At 42.1% G+C, this 18,997-nt stretch overlaps 1 protein-coding gene across 1 annotated transcript in view; it reads right to left on the bottom strand.

Moving 5' to 3' along the window:
• The window catches only part of pard3bb (par-3 family cell polarity regulator beta b), a 189,416-nt gene that overhangs the window by 46,235 nt on the left and 124,184 nt on the right, over positions 1-18,997 (bottom strand). The window contains exon 23 of the mRNA XM_053439841.1: positions 3,115-3,235. Within this exon, the coding sequence (XP_053295816.1) occupies positions 3,115-3,235 (121 nt within the window). The remainder of the gene's footprint in view (positions 1-3,114; positions 3,236-18,997) is intronic.

Here is an 18,997-nt window from a genome sequence, read left to right as displayed (position 1 = left end):
GTGTGTGGGTGTGTGTGTGTTTGTATGTGACAACAACAACGGCACCATGTTGATTTAGATCCCCTGTCCTTCGGGAGAAAGTCTGTTGTTGTCTTCCAAAACACACACACACACACACACACACACACACACACACACACACACACACACACACACACGAGCACACAATGCACTCACTTGGAAACAAACTTGTGGTGTGGCGTTTGATGCTTGATAATTGTTTTTAGGCAAACATAATTTTGCTAGCGGAGACAGCTAACCCATAACCATGAATCAACGAGATGGTAATGGAGCCAAAGGGGAAAACACACACACGAACACACACAGACACACACACACACTCACTTTTTACATTGAGGCAAATCTACATGAAGAACTCACTCTCTCCCTTTCGGTTTACCTTTATCTTTCTACACCTAAGTTCTCAATCCGTTTCCATTTCATATTAATTCAGCAAATCCCAGACAAAAATAAAAAGGACTTAAGGAGAAACAAACAAAACAATAAAAGTGAAGTTGAATTAGTTTGCCGTCGGCTCACCTCCATAACCATTACTTCTCCCCCTCCCCTCCCCACAGAAAGTCAGTCAGGTAAATAATCGCTTGTGCCTTAATTAATGCATCATCCTTAATGAGAGAAGCTTATTACAGCCCGTAGCAACTGCTACTGATCTGTCTCTTCCTTGGTTTAATTTCCAACTTCAAACCTAATTCTCCGACGCCCTCTGCTTTACAAACAACAGAAAAGTTTTCTAATTTGGAGGCAGCGAACGGGGCAACATGCGGATATCGATCTCAGGGTGAAGGAGATTGCCTTTGGCTGGTCGCAAACCCAATGACTCTTACATTTGAATTAAAGTGCATCAAGTATAACTTTGGATGAACATGATTCAATAATTCAATGTTGAAGATTTTCATTATCAACTAATCTGACTGTTTGGTGATAGAGTGGATCAGGAAATAGAGAAAAATATGAATAATGTCTTGGAAACTGAACTTCAACAACAAGCATCTTATTACACCTGTTGCTGCCTCTTACAATTTATATTTGTATTTGAAATGAAATTGCTGTGTCGACCTGCAAACAGATTCTACAGCAGTAGCTTTTTAAAGTGGCCATATCTGTTCTGTCAGTTTTTTAATTCTTTCATTAAATCCCCTTTTAAAATCGCAAAACAAGGATTTCTCAGGACTTCTACATTCTTCTATTCTATCCATATCCCTTTATTCAAAATTCACCAAATTTAAAAAAATTTCTTGTTACTTTAACAAACAGAAACCTCTGATATGTGATCATGCACAATAATAAGTCGTGGAGGGACAGCAGGTTTAAAGTGACAGCAGTGACTGGAATGACTCCACCAGTTATACCAGAACATTCTGTGACAACAGTAATTAAATTCATGATTAAATTATGAAACGCCATCAACAACAAATGACTGCACTCAATTATTTTGTATTCTTCCAGTAGCTCTAGCATAATGATGATTGACAGCCTGCAGGTTCCTGGAAGTAAAGCCTCTGTGTCTGTCCAGCTGGGCTGAAGTGAAGAGTTGATCAAGCTGAAATTTGGTTAAACTATAATATGCTTGAATAAACCCGTCCACTTGTCACAGGAGATCAATTCCAGCTCCACTGTGAAGAACTAATTTTAGTTGCTCTGGATGATCTTAAATGTTTTCTCTCTCTCAGAAAGTAAATGTGAATATCAGTGTGACAAGAAGAAGGTGAAATTCAGGAGGCAACTGATTCAACTGCAGTGAGGTTGGTTTGGAGGTAAGACAAAAAAACAGATCAGGCACTTTCTGTTTACTGAAGAAGACAAACTGTACTCAGTGGCACTTTTACTGTGTCCCTGAGTGATTCAGCTTCAAGTTCCTTGCATGAGATTAAATGTTCATTAACAATAACCACAATATAATTGAGATTTTCCATGACATGAAGTCTCAGTCTCAGATTGTTCTCTTACTCATGTTCACATGCAGAGTGATAATTTAAAGCTCTCAGTAAAAGGTTCAAAAGCACCCAGGTACCAATGGAGGAAACTTTTGAGATTTGTGATTGTAACTAAAGCATTAGGAAGTTTACTGGGATGCTTCAATAACACTAAGTATTACTCTCTAACCCAATCACAAGCTGCAAGCATGTGAATACAAATGCGTCCTCAATGCATCTTGAGATTCAAACACTCAGAGGTGGTCTGGGATGCAAGTGGCCACATTCCTTTAGACGTTTCCAGGGTCACATTGAAGATGAGCTCCTCAGCTGACTTCCACATCTTCCAGAAGTATGTTTTTCTCTCCTTCATGCTCATACATTGAATTATTCAAGGCCATAACCACAGTATTTATTTTTACTTTTAAAAGCTGGACTTTGACTTGTCACTGTTATTTTTACAGTGTGGTGGTTTTCTATTAGCCTCAACGTGCTCACTTCTTTGTGCAACTTCAAACAAATTCAAACAGAATTGGAAACTGTTGTGGCTCAGTCTGTAATTTTTGGACCCACACGTTTTGCAAACTGTGTTATCACAGTCTTTGTTATCATTTTCTTTCATAGTGGTATTCAGGAAGCTAGCACTAGCCGCGTGGGAGGTGGTTTCCTGTTAGCACATTGATAATTTATGGTTAATACTGAATCACAGACGTGTTTGGAGCTTATCATGACTCAACATTACCTGCAGGATGACAAGCAAAACCTCTACTACTCTCCACTGTGTCTCATCCTGAGTGTGAAGTGGATCATATCAGTCCTCTCGGCTCAGTGCCTACAGGTCACGTCACACAGCAGCGTGTGACCAACAGCTAAAAGGCCTTTGATCATTCGATAGATATGAAAACAGCAGTGATCACCCTGATGGCTGATGGGTAGTAAGACATCACACAAATACACACTGTACTGGCACTGGCACACAAGCACACACTATCCACTTTGAAGAAAATCTGATGATGGACAGACTGATTTGAATACACGTAGCGAGTTAACAGAAAGTTCAGATTTAGAGAATATGAGGCTGTTAACCTGAGCAACATTTCAATGGACTTCACTTTCCATTTGTGATTCTTTGTGTGTCCATATATACGCTTGTGTACCAGTGTGTGTTTCAGCTCCTTACCCTGTGTGCGTCGTTTTCGTGCGCTCTGCGGCGCTGGTCCAGTTCCTCATAAGGCGGGACGATCCCTTCTCTCCTCGCCTGCTGGTACTCTCTTCTGAGCTGCTGGATCCTGTCCAGACTGCTACACACACACAAACACACACACAGACAGAAAGGGTAAGGTAGGTGCACACAACCACGCGCACACAAATATTCATAGAAACAAACATGTAACTGTGAGAACTGGCTGCAGGAATGATGATTGTTTAAATACATGCACAACAATCTGCCTCCTAATAGTTCTGACAGCGTACATCTATATCTGTTTCACCGAGAGACAAGGAAACAGAAACATCAATCACTCTATGAATATTCTTTCTCTCTGTCAACAGAGGAAATACGCAGCATATCAACAGCACTGAACCTTGGGCACCCTTATGAGTCACACACACAAACACACACATATTCACTCACCCACACATAATGGAAATATGGAAAAGCCATACCATACAAATATGTTCCCGTATACACCATTAGATTTGCAGCGTGATATTTCATGAACGAAGTTGGTGGAAGGAGGCAAAACACAATAATGAGACATCAGGCTTTGTAGCAACCCGCTCTGTGCCTTTTGTACCCAGGCATTGTGTAGTGTCAACCTGTTCCTGGGAAACTGGACAACCCCAGTTTCGTAACAACTCAATATCCACCTATTCCAGTATGGTTCTTACACGTTTTTTACACTTTGGTAAGATTTAGTGGTAGTTTTAATCTAGAGTGAGGTTGAGTAAACCCTGGACCAAGGCTTAGGATATCCAAGGGGTCTTGGTCCAGGTGAGAAACTGTGAAGATGCTCAGAAAACACTAATTAGACAGGAGCCAGTCATCATGCACACAACATAAATACACAAACACATACTGACTAACTCATACACATGCTCAACATCAAACAATTGAAGAGAAAATATAAGGAACTAATGAAAGCATAATTTCCTTGAAGAAAATAATTGCTTTTGGCCATTAGCATTGATCGTGTGTGTGTGTGTGTGTGTGTGTGTGTGTGTTTGTCTTTCTCTTCAGTGATTCGGTGTCTATACACAATGACCACATAAACAGATTAGCTAAGAATAAAATGCGTCACAAGTCGGCCTGACAGAGACATTCCACAGTGCTGAGGGTCGGCAGGGTACTAATTGAATCACATCATATCACATACCAGCAGTAATTTAAAATCATAGTGGGAACACTGGGTCGATAACAGATTAACAAGTTACAGTGAGAACATGAGGTCAGTGGGTTCCTAATTATCACTCATGGAAGCTTCATTCTAAGCATAGTGAGCATCAACAGAAGAACCTGCAGGTGGTTCAAAACCAAATCATTCCCCTGAAATGATACTTTCATGAAAACAAAAGCACTCAAGGCTTAATAGAGCTGATCTAGCTTAAAAATAATAGCTTTACTGTAACGTTACAAATTTAAAGCAATTTTTGAATATGCTAAATCATACTTTTCCAGCTATTTAATTTCTCCAAAATGTAATTTCAAATCTTAAAGGCAGACAGCTGTTAGAATGTGTATAAAATACACTCTGAAATCATCTGTTACATTTGATGCACACTCCTTACTTCTCCTTTACTCTCCCTCCTCTGTCATTTAGCATTTATTTTTATTACGTGTGTTCATGTCCATGACAATATTTAATAATAAAAACAATGACATACTGAGTATACAGTGCACTGCCGGCTTTGCATTCATTCATTCATTCATTCATTCATTCATTCAGTGTCTGGTTTAAAGTTCCAGAGGGACTGGAGTCACATAGTAGACTGAAAAACAAACTGTATCTAGGACTGCATGAGACACAATCTAATGTCAGTCTGTGGACCGATGTGTGTGTGTGTGTGTGTGTGTGTGTGTGTGTGTGTGTGTGTGTGTGTGTATGTGTGTGTGTGTGTCTGTATGGGTGTGTTTCTGCTCAATATTCTAGCTGCGGAGAGACAGAGAGCTGTGTCAGCAGAAACACAGCATCTACTGTGCAAAGAGTAGATTTAGAGCACAGCGAAATGAACCCCATGACCAACACGTTTTTTTTAACAGTAGCCTGACCCGTCATTTATTCGGTTTAAAGGTACAGTATGTATGATTTAGTGACATCTAGGGGCAAAGTTGCAGATTGCAACCAATTTTATTCAGTTGCATCACCCTTCCCTTCCAAATGCGTAGGAGAACAATCGTTGGCCTTCAGATTACATCACATGTCATTTAGCTGACGCTTTTGTCAAAAGCGACTTACAATTAGTACACTCAACATTTATGAGGGGCCATTTAGGGGTTCACCATCTTCGACATGCAAATGGAGAAGAGTGGGGTTCGAACCGGCAACCTGTGGTGTGACATAGCGGACTCTGTGGTAAAGGACCCGCAGCTGATGAATCTATGTAACTATAACACAAAGCTCCAAAGATGCTTATACAAGACCCAAATTCAATTGCTCTTGACCTTGAGTATCTTGAAAGGCGCCTTAAAAATAAAATGTATTATTATTATTATTAATAATGAAAACATAATTATTATTATATATTCCATTCCTGACATCAGATCCCCTTAAATCGACACACTGGAAACTTTAAAGTAAATATTTTCCTTTTCAATAATATTATTTCACTTCTTTGCTGTCTTACTTTTACCACTTTATCAAGAGAGTAAATCCAAGATGTCTTTTTATTTTTTAAACATCTCCATACTGTTTACATCATCTTCAGCACCTTGCTCAGCATCACAGCGACTGTAGTGACCCAGGGTGCTACAGTCAGAGAGATTCACCTGAGGCAAACTGGCAGCTCATCACACGGCCGACCAGTAACAGAGACAGACAGAAATAAACTGGTGCACTGCTCACATGCAACACTTTCCAGCACAGCTCTGGTGATTGAATGCACAGTTCTATCATCGCTTGTTTGAGGAGAAATTTGAATGTTAAATTCTCACATTCTATAACATTTGACCCTGCTCTAGTCCAGCTTGAGCATGTTCTTCTTTAATGTGCTTTTGCATGTGCATGCATTACGGTAGGAACACACACACACACACAGACACAGACACATACACACAAGCACACACACTCTTACCCTCGGGTCTGATTTATTGACAGAGGGCCTGGGAGAGTAAGGCAGTAAAATGTACACAACATTCATTTATGCACAAAGACACATACACATAAACACTCCTAAGTGTGCATGTACACACACACACACACACACACACACACACACACACACACACAGACAGACACACACATACACACACACAAGGTTATTATAAACGATTTATGACCCCACATAAAAGGAAGAAGGTGGGCCCGAGAAGAAATACATGTGATAAACAAAGACATCCACACACACACAAACACACACACTCAATTACCACACATACTCTTTAACTGAGAAAGTCATTGATTAGCTTTGGAGAAACATGCCGTAAAAGAAGTAGAATTACATGACTTCACTTTTTAACGACCATTGTGGTCACTGAACAACACCAGGTTTGGTTCATGTGGTAGTAGCCAAATAGTGTTGTGTTGTCCATGTGCTTGTGTGTGATACAGTGTGACTGTGTATCTATGACCTGCTGACACTACATCAGGAATGACTTCACATGAGTGTCATACACTATAAATCTTACAGTTTGATTGTAAAGCCTACAATAATGAGTCATGTGTTTCAAAATAAAAGAAAAGGCTTATTTCAGTGGGAAAAAAATTCTGCCTATTCACCTACACACACACACACACACACACACACACACACACACACACACACACACACACACACACACACACACACACACACACACACACACACACACACACACACACGCACCCAGGGAGATCAATCTCTTGCTCTTGCCCTGTCACACCAATAATAATTCTATAAATGTTTAAAATCAGGCCGGGAAACTCAGCAGAGCTGTTAATAATGCTCCTATTAATAATTAAGAGTTTCTGTTCCATTAATAACATGGTGAGATAGGCCCTTAAATATATCAACGTCCACGGTAAAGGATTACATCCTTGTCATTAAAGCCTATAAATATTTACAAGACTGGTTATAAGAGGTACACTTTCTTTTTTCAAGTCACACCTTTCTGTAATATCCTCTCTGGTTTGGTTTTAAATTCATTTTGGGGTCTATAAGAGTCTGGCACTGGGGCAGGGTGAAATGTAATATGTGTTCAAAGGTCATGTATATTTCCCATTAATTTCTAATGACATAATGTCAGATCTATCAATTCCTGTAGCAACACAATCCATTCAGGGAAACAATGCACTAAGCACAGATGTTTTATTCATTCAATCTTTAATGCTTGTGTTACATCTAAATACCTTGGAAAGGCATTATCATCAGCCCCGCCTGGACTTAAGACTTGGCTTTGGAAGAACATTAATAATTAAAATCCATGCAGTGATGTGACAAATCCATTAACCAAGACCAGTGCTGCAGTCTGGAAGAAAACACTGTGATTTGTCACAAGCACCTGAAGATCTATCTGCATTTTCCCTCCATCAGAAAAATGAATCAGGGATTTAGAGAAAGGACGACAGAAACAGATGAAGAGATGGATGTACTATAAAAGAAGAGGAGAGAGAGAGAGAGACGTAGAGAGGAAGCAAAGGTCGAGCAAATATTTGTAGTGCTCTCTGACGGATGACTGAGCGAAAAGGTTTCATAAATCTGGAATTAAAATGGCCAGAGAACTACAGACGACACACATACAGACGACACACATACAGACGACACACATACAGACGACACACATACAGACAACACACATACAGACACACATGTCACGTCCAGTCTAGTCTCCTCTACATACTGGAGACTTTAACGGGATAAAAATGTGCCCGGCTTGCAGAGCTGTTGACCTTCTGAGAAAGTAGTAAAAGTCAGATTTCCTTTCATTAGCACAAACACAAAGTCATGACGGCCATTTGGGGAAAATCAATAAAGCTCGAAAACAAACTGCAATCGATTGGAAAGCTTAAGAGATGGTGCATACTGTAGACACATGCATGCCTCCTTCAGACCCTTGTTTTAAGAAAGTAGAAAAATGTGTGACTTTGGGTCCTGCTGTCGCTGATCGATGCGGCAAACGATAAATGTTCTTTAGAAATGTCAGAATTAGGGATGACTGTGACACTGTGGCTCACGCAGGCAGAGTGGAAGCTCACAAACTCAACCCGGGCGAAAGAGACACCAAAACGGAAAAGTTAGGAAACGTTTTAGTCTGGACGGGCAGAAACTGTGACGTTTAGAAGCGATGAGGTAGAAACTCACAACCATCTGCTGATTGGATCTTTTCGGTCACAACGTAGCCTAAGCTGCTTTGTCAGACTCCTGTTATATGACACCCATCAAGAAGAAAACAACCGGCATCAGCCTCAGCTGCCAGTGTGGAACACAACATGGATATTCAGTTACAAGTGTTGCTGTTGTGTTCCTGTTGTCTCTGCTAACAGCTGTTGTGCGGTTAAATTCTGCACTTTACCTACTATTTATAAAATCCTGTGTATACGGGCATTAATATGGATATGGATTCAAACTTAAGCAAAGCCATAACGCTTGTGTGGACCGAGATCGTTTTAGTTTAAAAACACTATTAAAAAATATATACGTATATATGGATGTAGCCTAAATGAACATCGACTTCCTATTCAAGTGACATGTGGGGACCTTTAAAAATGTTTAAGCCCAGGATACAGATATCATTTGCTTAATTAAATTTAACTGCAAAGTTATTCTTAATGCTGTAAAAAAAAGTGAAGGAATTAATTTGTATTTGAAGCATCCGACCTCATTAACGAGCGTATAGCCTCAAAACCATTCTGAGGTCAGAGTCACCTCTGGGTTCTGACGGGGCCTCACACCACAGTCGATAGTAATCGGGCAAGAACGATGTGGGAGATGAAGCTTAATGTTGACTGATGATGACGACAGGGAGTTGGTCTTTTTCCCTCCAAATGTCCACAAATGCATGCTGGTCCGTGTGTGTGTGTGTGTGTGTCTGTGTGAGTGTGTGTAGTCCCCAGTGTCTAGTTGTAGAGTAGAGGATCGTTAGCAGACCACAGCAACTGAAGCAGGTCGATACATTATCTCTGTCTCTCGCTGACTCTTGTATCTCTTGTTTTACTCGCCTGCTTGCACACACACACGCTCACACACACTCACACTTGCACACACACACATGGGATTGCTTGAAAATAACACAACAAAAGTAGTCGGTGTGAGTTACAGTCCGTCACGTGGGGACATGGCTTTGAGCTTTCTTTATGTTTCTCCATCCTGTGTGTTCCTTTATTTTGATGTTTGTGATGTGCTTTCTCTTTTCTTTTCACATTTCTTTTTTTAAGGGCAGTACATTTCCGTCACTCTTTCCATTTTCCATCTCTCACACCTCCACTCAACCTTTTCTCCCTCTCTCGCCTCCTCCTACCCCTCCACGGTTTGCACAGGTAATCATCCCTGCTGCCGTTTCCGTCCCAACTCGACACCATCCATCTCTCCTCCCCATCTTAATCTCTCCATCATCTGCTCATCTCCATCTCCTCTGCCCCTGCCTCCCCCCCCACACCCGTCTCGCCTTCCATCATCTCCCGACTCCTAATCTCCCAAGCTTCTGCTAGGCTCTAATTAGCCGACTTCTCCGCTAATGAAGTTTGACAACAAAAGATCGCCAATTCCGGCAGGTGGGTCAGGGGGGGAGGGGGGAGGGGGGGCGGGGAGAAGGACAGGGGCAAGAAAGGAGGGAGAGATGTTGATTGAACGATAGACTTTGTAATAACACTGCAGTTGTGTGTGTGTGGTGTGCACTGTCAGGTGGCTCTGTTGCTCTCTTCTCCTCTACAGGCTAACAGGAAGTGACACGTGTTTTTTGAATGCGGCTGACAGGATATGACACTGTTCTTTCCGTGGCGCCGTCTAAGCACGGGGAGTAATTAGCGCTCTATCGACGGCCATGACATTAATCAGACTAGCTGTCTAAATGGCTGCGTGTGCAAGAGAGACACTCGCAGTGGTAAAGGAGGCTGGCATCCAGTCGTCCTGACAATCAGTGTGTGTGTGTGTGTGTGTGCATGTGCTAATATACAGACTGAATATCATCTGGCATGACATTATTTAGACAAGACTTCTTTCTCTGTATGCGTATTTGTGTGTGTGTGTGTGTGTGTGTGACAGGCAGAGAAAGAGGGAGCGCTACAGGTGGTGAACGGGCTGCATGCACTCAGAGAGCAAACTGTCTGGCTCTGCTTCTCCTTTGACTTTAACAGTCATGTGTGTGTGTGTGTGTGTGTGTGTGTGTGTGTGTGTGTGTGTAGCAGGACGCCTTTTCACCTAATGTCACTGCCAAACACACAAACTGTAGATGAAGGTGGATTCATACTCGACAAAAAGGGTTTAACAGGCCAATGAGAGATACCTGGCATGTACGTGTTAAAGCATTACACAAGGCAGAGTTAGGAAAATGATATATAATGCAGTACCTCTAATGGATTTGACTGTGAAGCGGTAAACATTTTGAAAATACACATTGGCTTAGAAATCAATGTCACAATTATATTCATGGGAATATATACCACTACTGCCTCGCTTGTTTATGTTAATAAATTTAATTTTGTGGAAATATAAAAATCTGATAATTACTACGTATACCCACTGCAGCTACAGTATAGAATTTATTTCATAGTCACAAACGGCCTGTTGACCTGATGTCGGCTGCATCTTCTTTTAAAAGCAAACTTAACCATAAATACACTGTACGGGTGATTTTTATTAGTGTGGAATATCAATACATAGTTTCTCATTTTATTTAATGGGCTCAACGTTTTACTGTAAAGCACTGAGTCTACCTTCAAGACAAATTAAAATGATTAATTGAGTGTTGATGCAAAGTATGACCAAAATGACCAAATCACACAAAATGAGAGATAAAAAAAGATCTACTGACAAATTGGCAGAGACCTAGATAATAATATTATTTTATTAAATAACTTCTTTATTATTTCATTATATAATGTAACTTTCAAATAATTAGATCACGTTTTGTTCACATTGTTAAAATGAAACATGAATGTATATAATGAAGCCATTTTATTATTTATAGTCACACTGATATACAAGCTGGACTAATCATCCATGAGCCTTGAGAGGTCCCTCTAGCTGACCTTCACGTGACCCAAGCTGTCACTCAAACTATCTTAGCTGATTATTCAAATATGTGTTGAATATGTGGACTCAACCAGGTTAGTTTAATTATATTTCATTAAGTATAAGCTCAGACAAAGTCTTCATAACCACATTCATTTCAACCCTGACTATAATAACTTTTCAGCTCAACCTTCAGCACCAAATATGAGCTTGAATTTGATGTAAACACACAACGTGATGGAAACCAAGAACAACACAACATTTGAGCCAGAGTTAGATATGAAGCTAATTTGCATCTCTAGTCGAGGTTATATGATGGAGAGCTGCAGTGCATTACAATTGTATGACGTTCTGTATGAAATATGCATAGGATACAAGTCAGGAACAGCAAATTGACATGGAAAAACAGACAAAGCTAACTCCGTCATTAGTGTGCATCTTTTGTGTCTCGAAACTTGCAGCATGCCCGTTGTGTTTGTGTGTCCTTTTAAGAGCCTGAGTGGATGTGCCCGTGTGTCCTTTTACCGCGTGCGTGCTCCAACGCGGCCGGATGTCCTTTGCATGGAATTTATTTTTTCTTTGAGAACTACTTGTGCAAATACGAGAGGCGGAAATCATAAATGAGAGGAAGAGAGTGCAACAGGGGGAAGGAGAGACCTCGAAAGGGTCTATTGACGGAAGGAGAGCAAGGGGGAGGAAGGGATGGAGCCGGCTAGTGCCTCTTGAGAGCTTTTCCTTATTAGCCAAGCTGAATCACACGCTTTGGAGTCCGGAAAACACACCCTCTTTAGCCCCCCCCCCACCACCTCTTCTCGTTTCTCTTTTTTAGTCCTCTTCACATTTTCTACTCTGAGTATCTCCGTCCATTTATGTGCTGCGTTCCCATCTCCTTTCCTCCGTCTAATTTGCCCCTTTCAGCCCACAGAAATCCACTGACCCCCCCACCCCCTCTCCTTATTCTCTTTGCATGTCCTCACCCCCCCCCTCCCATTTTATCTGCCGAATTATCCCCAAACAGCCACTTAGCCTCTCCTCCCCTCTGAATCCCTCGATAACTCTTCTCTTCCATTCATGTCTCCTTTGCAGGCCCGCAAAACATTTGGACCCGATATTGTCTCCTTCAAATATTCCTCTTCTCTTTCATTTTCAAGAGCTCTAAACATGCACTGACCCTCAATCTCTTTCTTTATCCTTTTTCTTTTTCTCCTCACCATTGTCCTCGATTTTCTCTTGTCTGTATCTCTCTCTCTGTCTCTCTCTCTCTCTCTCTCTCTCTCTCTCTTCCTGCTCTTACAATTAAATCCCTTCTTTTCTTTGGCACTTCCACCCACTAATTTGTTCTCTTAGCTCGGAACCGAGTCTGGCCTTCTGTACCTCTCTTCTGTCTCACCCCCTTTCCCCCCTTTTTCTTTCTCTACCCTCTATTCCTAATCCCACTTAACCTTCCACTTTACCTCCCGTTAGCTGCAAAACACTCCAACTTCTCTCTTCTATCCGTCACAGTCCTTGAATCTACTTGTTTCTCTCGGATTTTAAATGAGCTAAAGAAATCCACATTCCTTTCTAATCAGTTTGCATAACAATGCTATATCCTTTGTACCCACATTTATAAATGAGACTTTAAGGAAACCCGTCAAAATATGCTGCAGGTAATAAAAAGTTGACTGAGATTGGGGCAGATTGGGTTTTTATCCATCTACTAATTCCAGAAATCTGAATGTGGATCAGTTATCTCGAGACCCGGCAACCCGCTTCACATTTGGCATTTGTATTGTAAAGGGCCTGAGAAAGAGTAGTGTAGGATTCGGTGTAATTTTAACACACAGTAGGTGCAATATTAATACAACACAAACACACACACACACACACACACACACACACACACACACACACACAAAAAGCTCCACCCCACCTAGACTAATTATCTACAAAGAAAAAGTGATGTGGAAAACAGAGCTTGCACTGAACAACCTGGCAGCCCCGAAAGTGTGTGCGTGTGTGTGTGTGTGTGTGTCTGTGTGTGTGTGTGGGTGTTTGTGTGTGTCTTTGTGTCTATGTGGCACTCAATAAGCTGAGAGAACGTCTGATTAATTAACATGGAGGACAGAAAGCCTCTCCAGTGACTGGCCAAGCAAAGCTAAAAGCTCATCTCTCTGTCCTGTATGAACTCCCTCCATGTCTCTGTGTGTCTTCATTCCAGACTCTTCACGCACATTTTGGGAAGTTGTGTTGTTCACAGCCTCACAACCACAAGGCTATAACAATCTATACATTTACGCTTCAATAAGTCTGGGACCATAACAGCAGACGTTACAGCTGTGTAAATTCCAATCCATGTGTCTTTACATAGCACGTCAGTGTTTGTCATATAAATGTCACAGAGAAGCCGAGCAACTGCAACGCTGTGTTTTTAATTGGGTAACGTTTACGAGGAAATCTGGAGGATTGCTCGACAGAAGGAAAGCGTATTAGTGTAGGATACAAAGCAGTAAGAGGACGGCTGCTCTTCCAGCACAAACAGCAAAAGTTTGCAGAGTTTTCTCGCGATGGCAGATGGTGGGACGGGTGAAAGCCAACGGCAAAAATCACTTCCAACATGTTTATCCTCTTTAGTCAAGCGAACCCAAAACAAATACAAATGGAGCAACAACAACAAAGAGGGGGGGGGGAGAGCAGGAACTTGGTCTGTTATCTAAGTGGAAACGCTGCATGATTCCAGAAGAGGTTTATTTAGGTTAATACAACGACTGCACTGGGATCAGTTAATCTACAATCTTTAGAGTTCCTTCACATAAAAACACTACATAAATCATAGCCTATAATAACAGTATATGCTGCAGGTTTAATCCCGAACACAGGGTCAAATGAACACGGATCCAAAGCTTGGGTTTATGCTCGCCATCCCCTCCTGGCGTCTCAGCGAGCTGGACACCTCCCAACGTTTGAATCTCGGTGTGCGTGGCGCGTCCAGTGCCACGTGGATTTGAGGTGGGGGCTTAAGTCTGCTAACAGGCCGACTACAGACATCTGTGATTTACAAGGGATCAGATATCAGATACGGATAGATATTCTGATGTGTCCTGGGAGGGAGATTGCAGAGGGTGTAGGAAATGACTCTGCCACCAGTTTGTCAAGGCAAAGAAACGTAGACAGGCCCAAAGCAGTGATCCAGGAGAAAACAAACCAGAACCAGAACCATTTCTCCTCTACTTTTCTCGGCTGCGACACCTATCGCTTCAGAACAGGTGTCGTTCAGTCACCGGGCCTCAGGCTTGAGTCATTGAGTCACTCGTGTCAATGTCACAGATGGTGAAGGCAGTGACCAATCCATCGAGCACATCCTCGCCCCGACACGGCCTCAGGACAAGCTGCTCCATGAGCAAAGGCTTATTAAAATGATGATTCATGATCATTTTACTCCTATTAGTTTGTTTAGATAGACAGGAGCTGTGCGTTCTTGTTCTTAGATGTCAACCAAATTCCCTTTTTTCTTTCTTCTCATGTCTTCTCTGCTCAGCGAGTGCAACAGTCCCTCTCTCCCCCTCTCTCTCCCCCTCTCTCCATCCCTCTCTCCAGCTCGCCCCACTCTGGTCTCTCCAGGCTGATTGTTTTCTAATTGGTGGAGTGCCAGAGGTTGTGGTTGTTATGGTAACCTGTGATGGGGCACAGTGGGGGTGGTGGTGGTTGGGTGAGGGTGGGAAGGGGCACCCACTCAAGAAAGCTGAGGGCAGCACTCATTCAAGGCTTAGGTGGTCACTTCAGAAAATGGACTCTGGCTGTGTGGATGTGTGTGAATCTGACATGGTAACCACCCCCATTTTGTACATGCACTTAAGTGGGTGAGCGCGGAGGAAGGGAGCAGCTGTAGAGAGGGAGAGGGGAGGACAGTGTGTAAGTGTTTACAGTGTGTGTTTGTGTGTGTGTTTGCATGCAGAAGGTGGGCAGAGAAGGGCTACTTGAGAATCTTCTGAAGAGCCCCTTTGCTCGAGCCCTTTTTTCTCCTACTACCTCCGTCCCTGTAGAAGCCACTGAGGCCTTCGGATCCGTGGTACTGACATGGACGAGAGGCAGAGGAGCAGCAGGAGGGTAGACGCTAACAGCATGACCAAATCATAATCCATTAATGCTGCGTTCATATCAAATGCAAAGCGGATTTCTGCATCACGGTAGTTGCGTAGGTTTGGCTAGAGGATCACGGCCCAATCTCACATATGAGAATGTGAACTGACTAACGTGGGACAAAGTAAAACAAAGTTGAACTCCACGTGAAACCACGATGGGATTTATTTTGCCACAAGAAGTAAATCTTTTATTCCCCTCTTCCCTTGCACAAACTGGAAGTTATTCGCCTCCGGATGCATTTAAGTACTGGGTCCCATTCAGGTTTAGGAACTCCAGCAACGCAAGTAAACAAAATGCGACAACTGGGTTCTCCTCCAGAGAAGAGGAGAGCAGGAGGCTGACGTGAAGAAAGCTCTTGTACCTTCTGTGGGAATGCTGGAGAAGTTGGTACTGGTGTGTGTGGATCCATCATTCATTCTCAACATGCAGTGACATCGCGCCACAGAAATGTTTTTTACTGCTTGAATGTGAATGACGCAAATTCCGTGTCTATCACATTGTGTCATCCTCAGAACAGTCACACATACGCAAATGCTGCAGTGGTGAACATTCGCCTCCTGTTCACTTCTTAGAGGCGAATGCATCATGGACTTTCTGTGGCGAGGCAGATCCACCATGTGGCTTCATGTGGAGTTCAACTCTGGTGAACTTTGACCCGCGACATTTGCTGTGAACACACCATCAGCAACAGTCTATCAACACTAACCTGGAGGTTTGACCCCTGAAGACTTGACTAAACACATGAAACACTGTAAAGGTTTTAACATTGCACTGTCGACTTCAGAGATCTGATCAACAATAAAAAAAACAGCCTGAAAACACGCACGTTGTTTTTACCCTCGGCTTTAAAGGGAGAGCGCTCCGATCATACTAAACAATGACAACATGTTACTTCCTTTGAGCAGAGTGGCAGGGAGAGAAACAGAGACAGGAAGTGGTGGAGTATATTATCTAGAGAGATGGATAATTAAATATTGTCTTGTTTATAAGAATGAGTATGATGGAATGTATCCGTGCTTCTTCTCTAAAACAGTCAGTGTGCAACCTTTTTCTCTCTGTCTCTCTCAGTGTGTGTGTGTGTGTGTGTGAGTGTGCATGTGTGTGATTGCTTTACTAAATGACTCTGCCTTAAACTCTGCCATGCATAAGGAATTAAGCCGGCTGTGCCCTTTAGAATTAAAGGTGCTGGGCTAGTTGAGAAGCAGACAGTGTGATATATCACTGTAGGGTGTGTGGTTAAATAACTGTCTGTCCATAATAGAGCTGTTTAAATCCAACCACCGACGATGGAAAATCCAATAACTCCCACATATGCACACGGAAATGCACATTGATGCAGCCCATGATGAGCGTACACATACACCGACTATACTTTAAGATCTAAATATATATATATATATATCTCCTACAAAAAATAGGCTTGACTTTCGGACAGACAACCCTGAACCATAAAGGGCACATGGTGATCAAAAATGTCCCTGTTGAACCAAACTGTTCATCTGCTCTTATCTTCATTATTGTTGTTAAATGTTGCTCCTCTGCTGAGGTTCATCAGTTATAAACAGACTCCAGGGGCGTTACTTTCAGCAGGTGCTTCCAATGACTTCCTCTTGTTTTGATTCTGTTCATTGCACACGCACCACAGAGACACCTGCAGACATGAGAGCTCACTGTCTGCACTGAGGGGCCGTCTCACTGCATGGGCACGCAGAGGCAAGAGAAAACAGCTGATACAGATGCAGCTCCACTGTGTGTCCCTGACAGTCGGTGACCTGAGATTAACGACAGGTAGCACTACTGAGAAAAAACAAACACACAACTGCATAAAGCCTTTGTCGATATCACAAAGTGTCCCTTTTATTCTAAATCTCTATTTTTAATCAATCTTTAGATGATATACATTCTTTTAAAAGCTATCAACTCATCCTCAAGCTTGTTCCATAGTTTCAGCTCTTTTATGAAATACATGACTTTTTTCATATTAGGTCTTGCCACATCTTTTTAAACACAATAATTCCTTAAGCTACACATTTAGAATATTACATGGTAACAGTGTTTTATGCATATTACATATAATTTTTTCCTATTCTATAATGAATATCAGACGATAGTGTTTTACAATGTTTCATTGTTCGGCTTTTTTGAGCCACTTTTAATATCCATGTCTTGTTTTCAGACCAACTCTTGTTTTCATTTTGCAGTCGCACACAACTTTATATGTGGTCAGTAAGTTCTTCTTCTGTGTGTGTGTGTGTGAGTGTGTGTGTGTGTGAGTGTGTGTCTGTGTGTAAATCCGTGTGGCTCTTTGCTTTGCTGAGGTGCTGATGGAAGGGAGTCCTCTGCGATTCGGTTTATCTCCGACTCCCACATGCACACCACGGCTCTCGCCTCCCTTGGCGCAACAGTAGCACAGAGCGGCCGCACACAGACACCTGCTGACACACTGCCTTCCTCCCTGGCACCATCGATAACTGTCAGCCAATACCTGCATTTCATTCTGTCTGCATCATCAGGTTTCAGGAAGTGGTGATAAATGAACAGTGCGATTTGCCAGGACTGCTGTGGTCATGGATACAAGTTTTCAAAATGAAGACATTTTACAACTTGTCCATATGAACCATTCACGAATTAATTACTGGATGAATTAAACTAAACAGACACAGATTAACAATGTGACAACAATTGAGATCAAGCACACTTAAATTAAAAAGGTGCATTTGTAACCATGGAATTTATGAATCTAGATTACTGTTGAATTGATATGATATGTCTCATCTTAGAACCGTGGAAACTGAACTAAGGTTATAACTGTACAGTTTCCCATGGCATAAGCAATGCACCTTTTGATACTATTCTTGAAGTATTCTCGAAAAGTCAAGGTCAGAGTCGGACGTCTGCATAATTACACGTGAACATGAAGCCTGTTACTGTCCATCAAACAGGTTTACTCCCTCCATCGAAGACAGGTACAGAAACAAGGTAGTAGCTCAGTGTGTGTGCACTGTGCTTAGAGGTGTATTCAAAGGTAAGTGAGACACACACACAAACACACACACACACACACTATGTTCGAAGGGATTTGAGTACACATACTCAGACTCATACTGAAGCTCAAAGCAAGCACAAACAATTCAATCTTTTCTTATTGTCTGTCCAACGCCATCTCTATTTTGCTCTCTCTCTCTCTCTCAAAGAAACACACACACACACACACACACACACACACACACACACACACACACACACACACACAGATACACACACACACACACACACACACACACATTCGGCCTCTGGCAGAAATACTTGATTTAGACAGGAGTAGGTGAGGGAGGTAGAAAGAAATATGAAGCATCAGCAAGATAATACACTGCAACACTGAAGAGGGATGGCTGGGATGGGGGTGGGTGTTGAAGGTGGTTTCAGAGAAGGGAGAGTGGGGGTATTTATATTTGACAGTTTGTTGGGCACGTTCTATGTTCCACAGTCGGCTTCTGACACCTGGCTGGCAGCCCACTTCATCTCACCATCAGCCCATGTGGTAGGTGAGCCCACATAGAGACAATACAGTTATCTAT

Source organism: Pleuronectes platessa, chromosome 14 (assembly GCF_947347685.1).
Source record: "Pleuronectes platessa chromosome 14, fPlePla1.1, whole genome shotgun sequence".
Lineage (NCBI taxonomy): Eukaryota > Metazoa > Chordata > Actinopteri > Pleuronectiformes > Pleuronectidae > Pleuronectes > Pleuronectes platessa.
The sequence above is the reverse complement of the archived record's forward strand: the minus strand, read 5'-3'. Positions and strand labels throughout refer to the sequence as shown.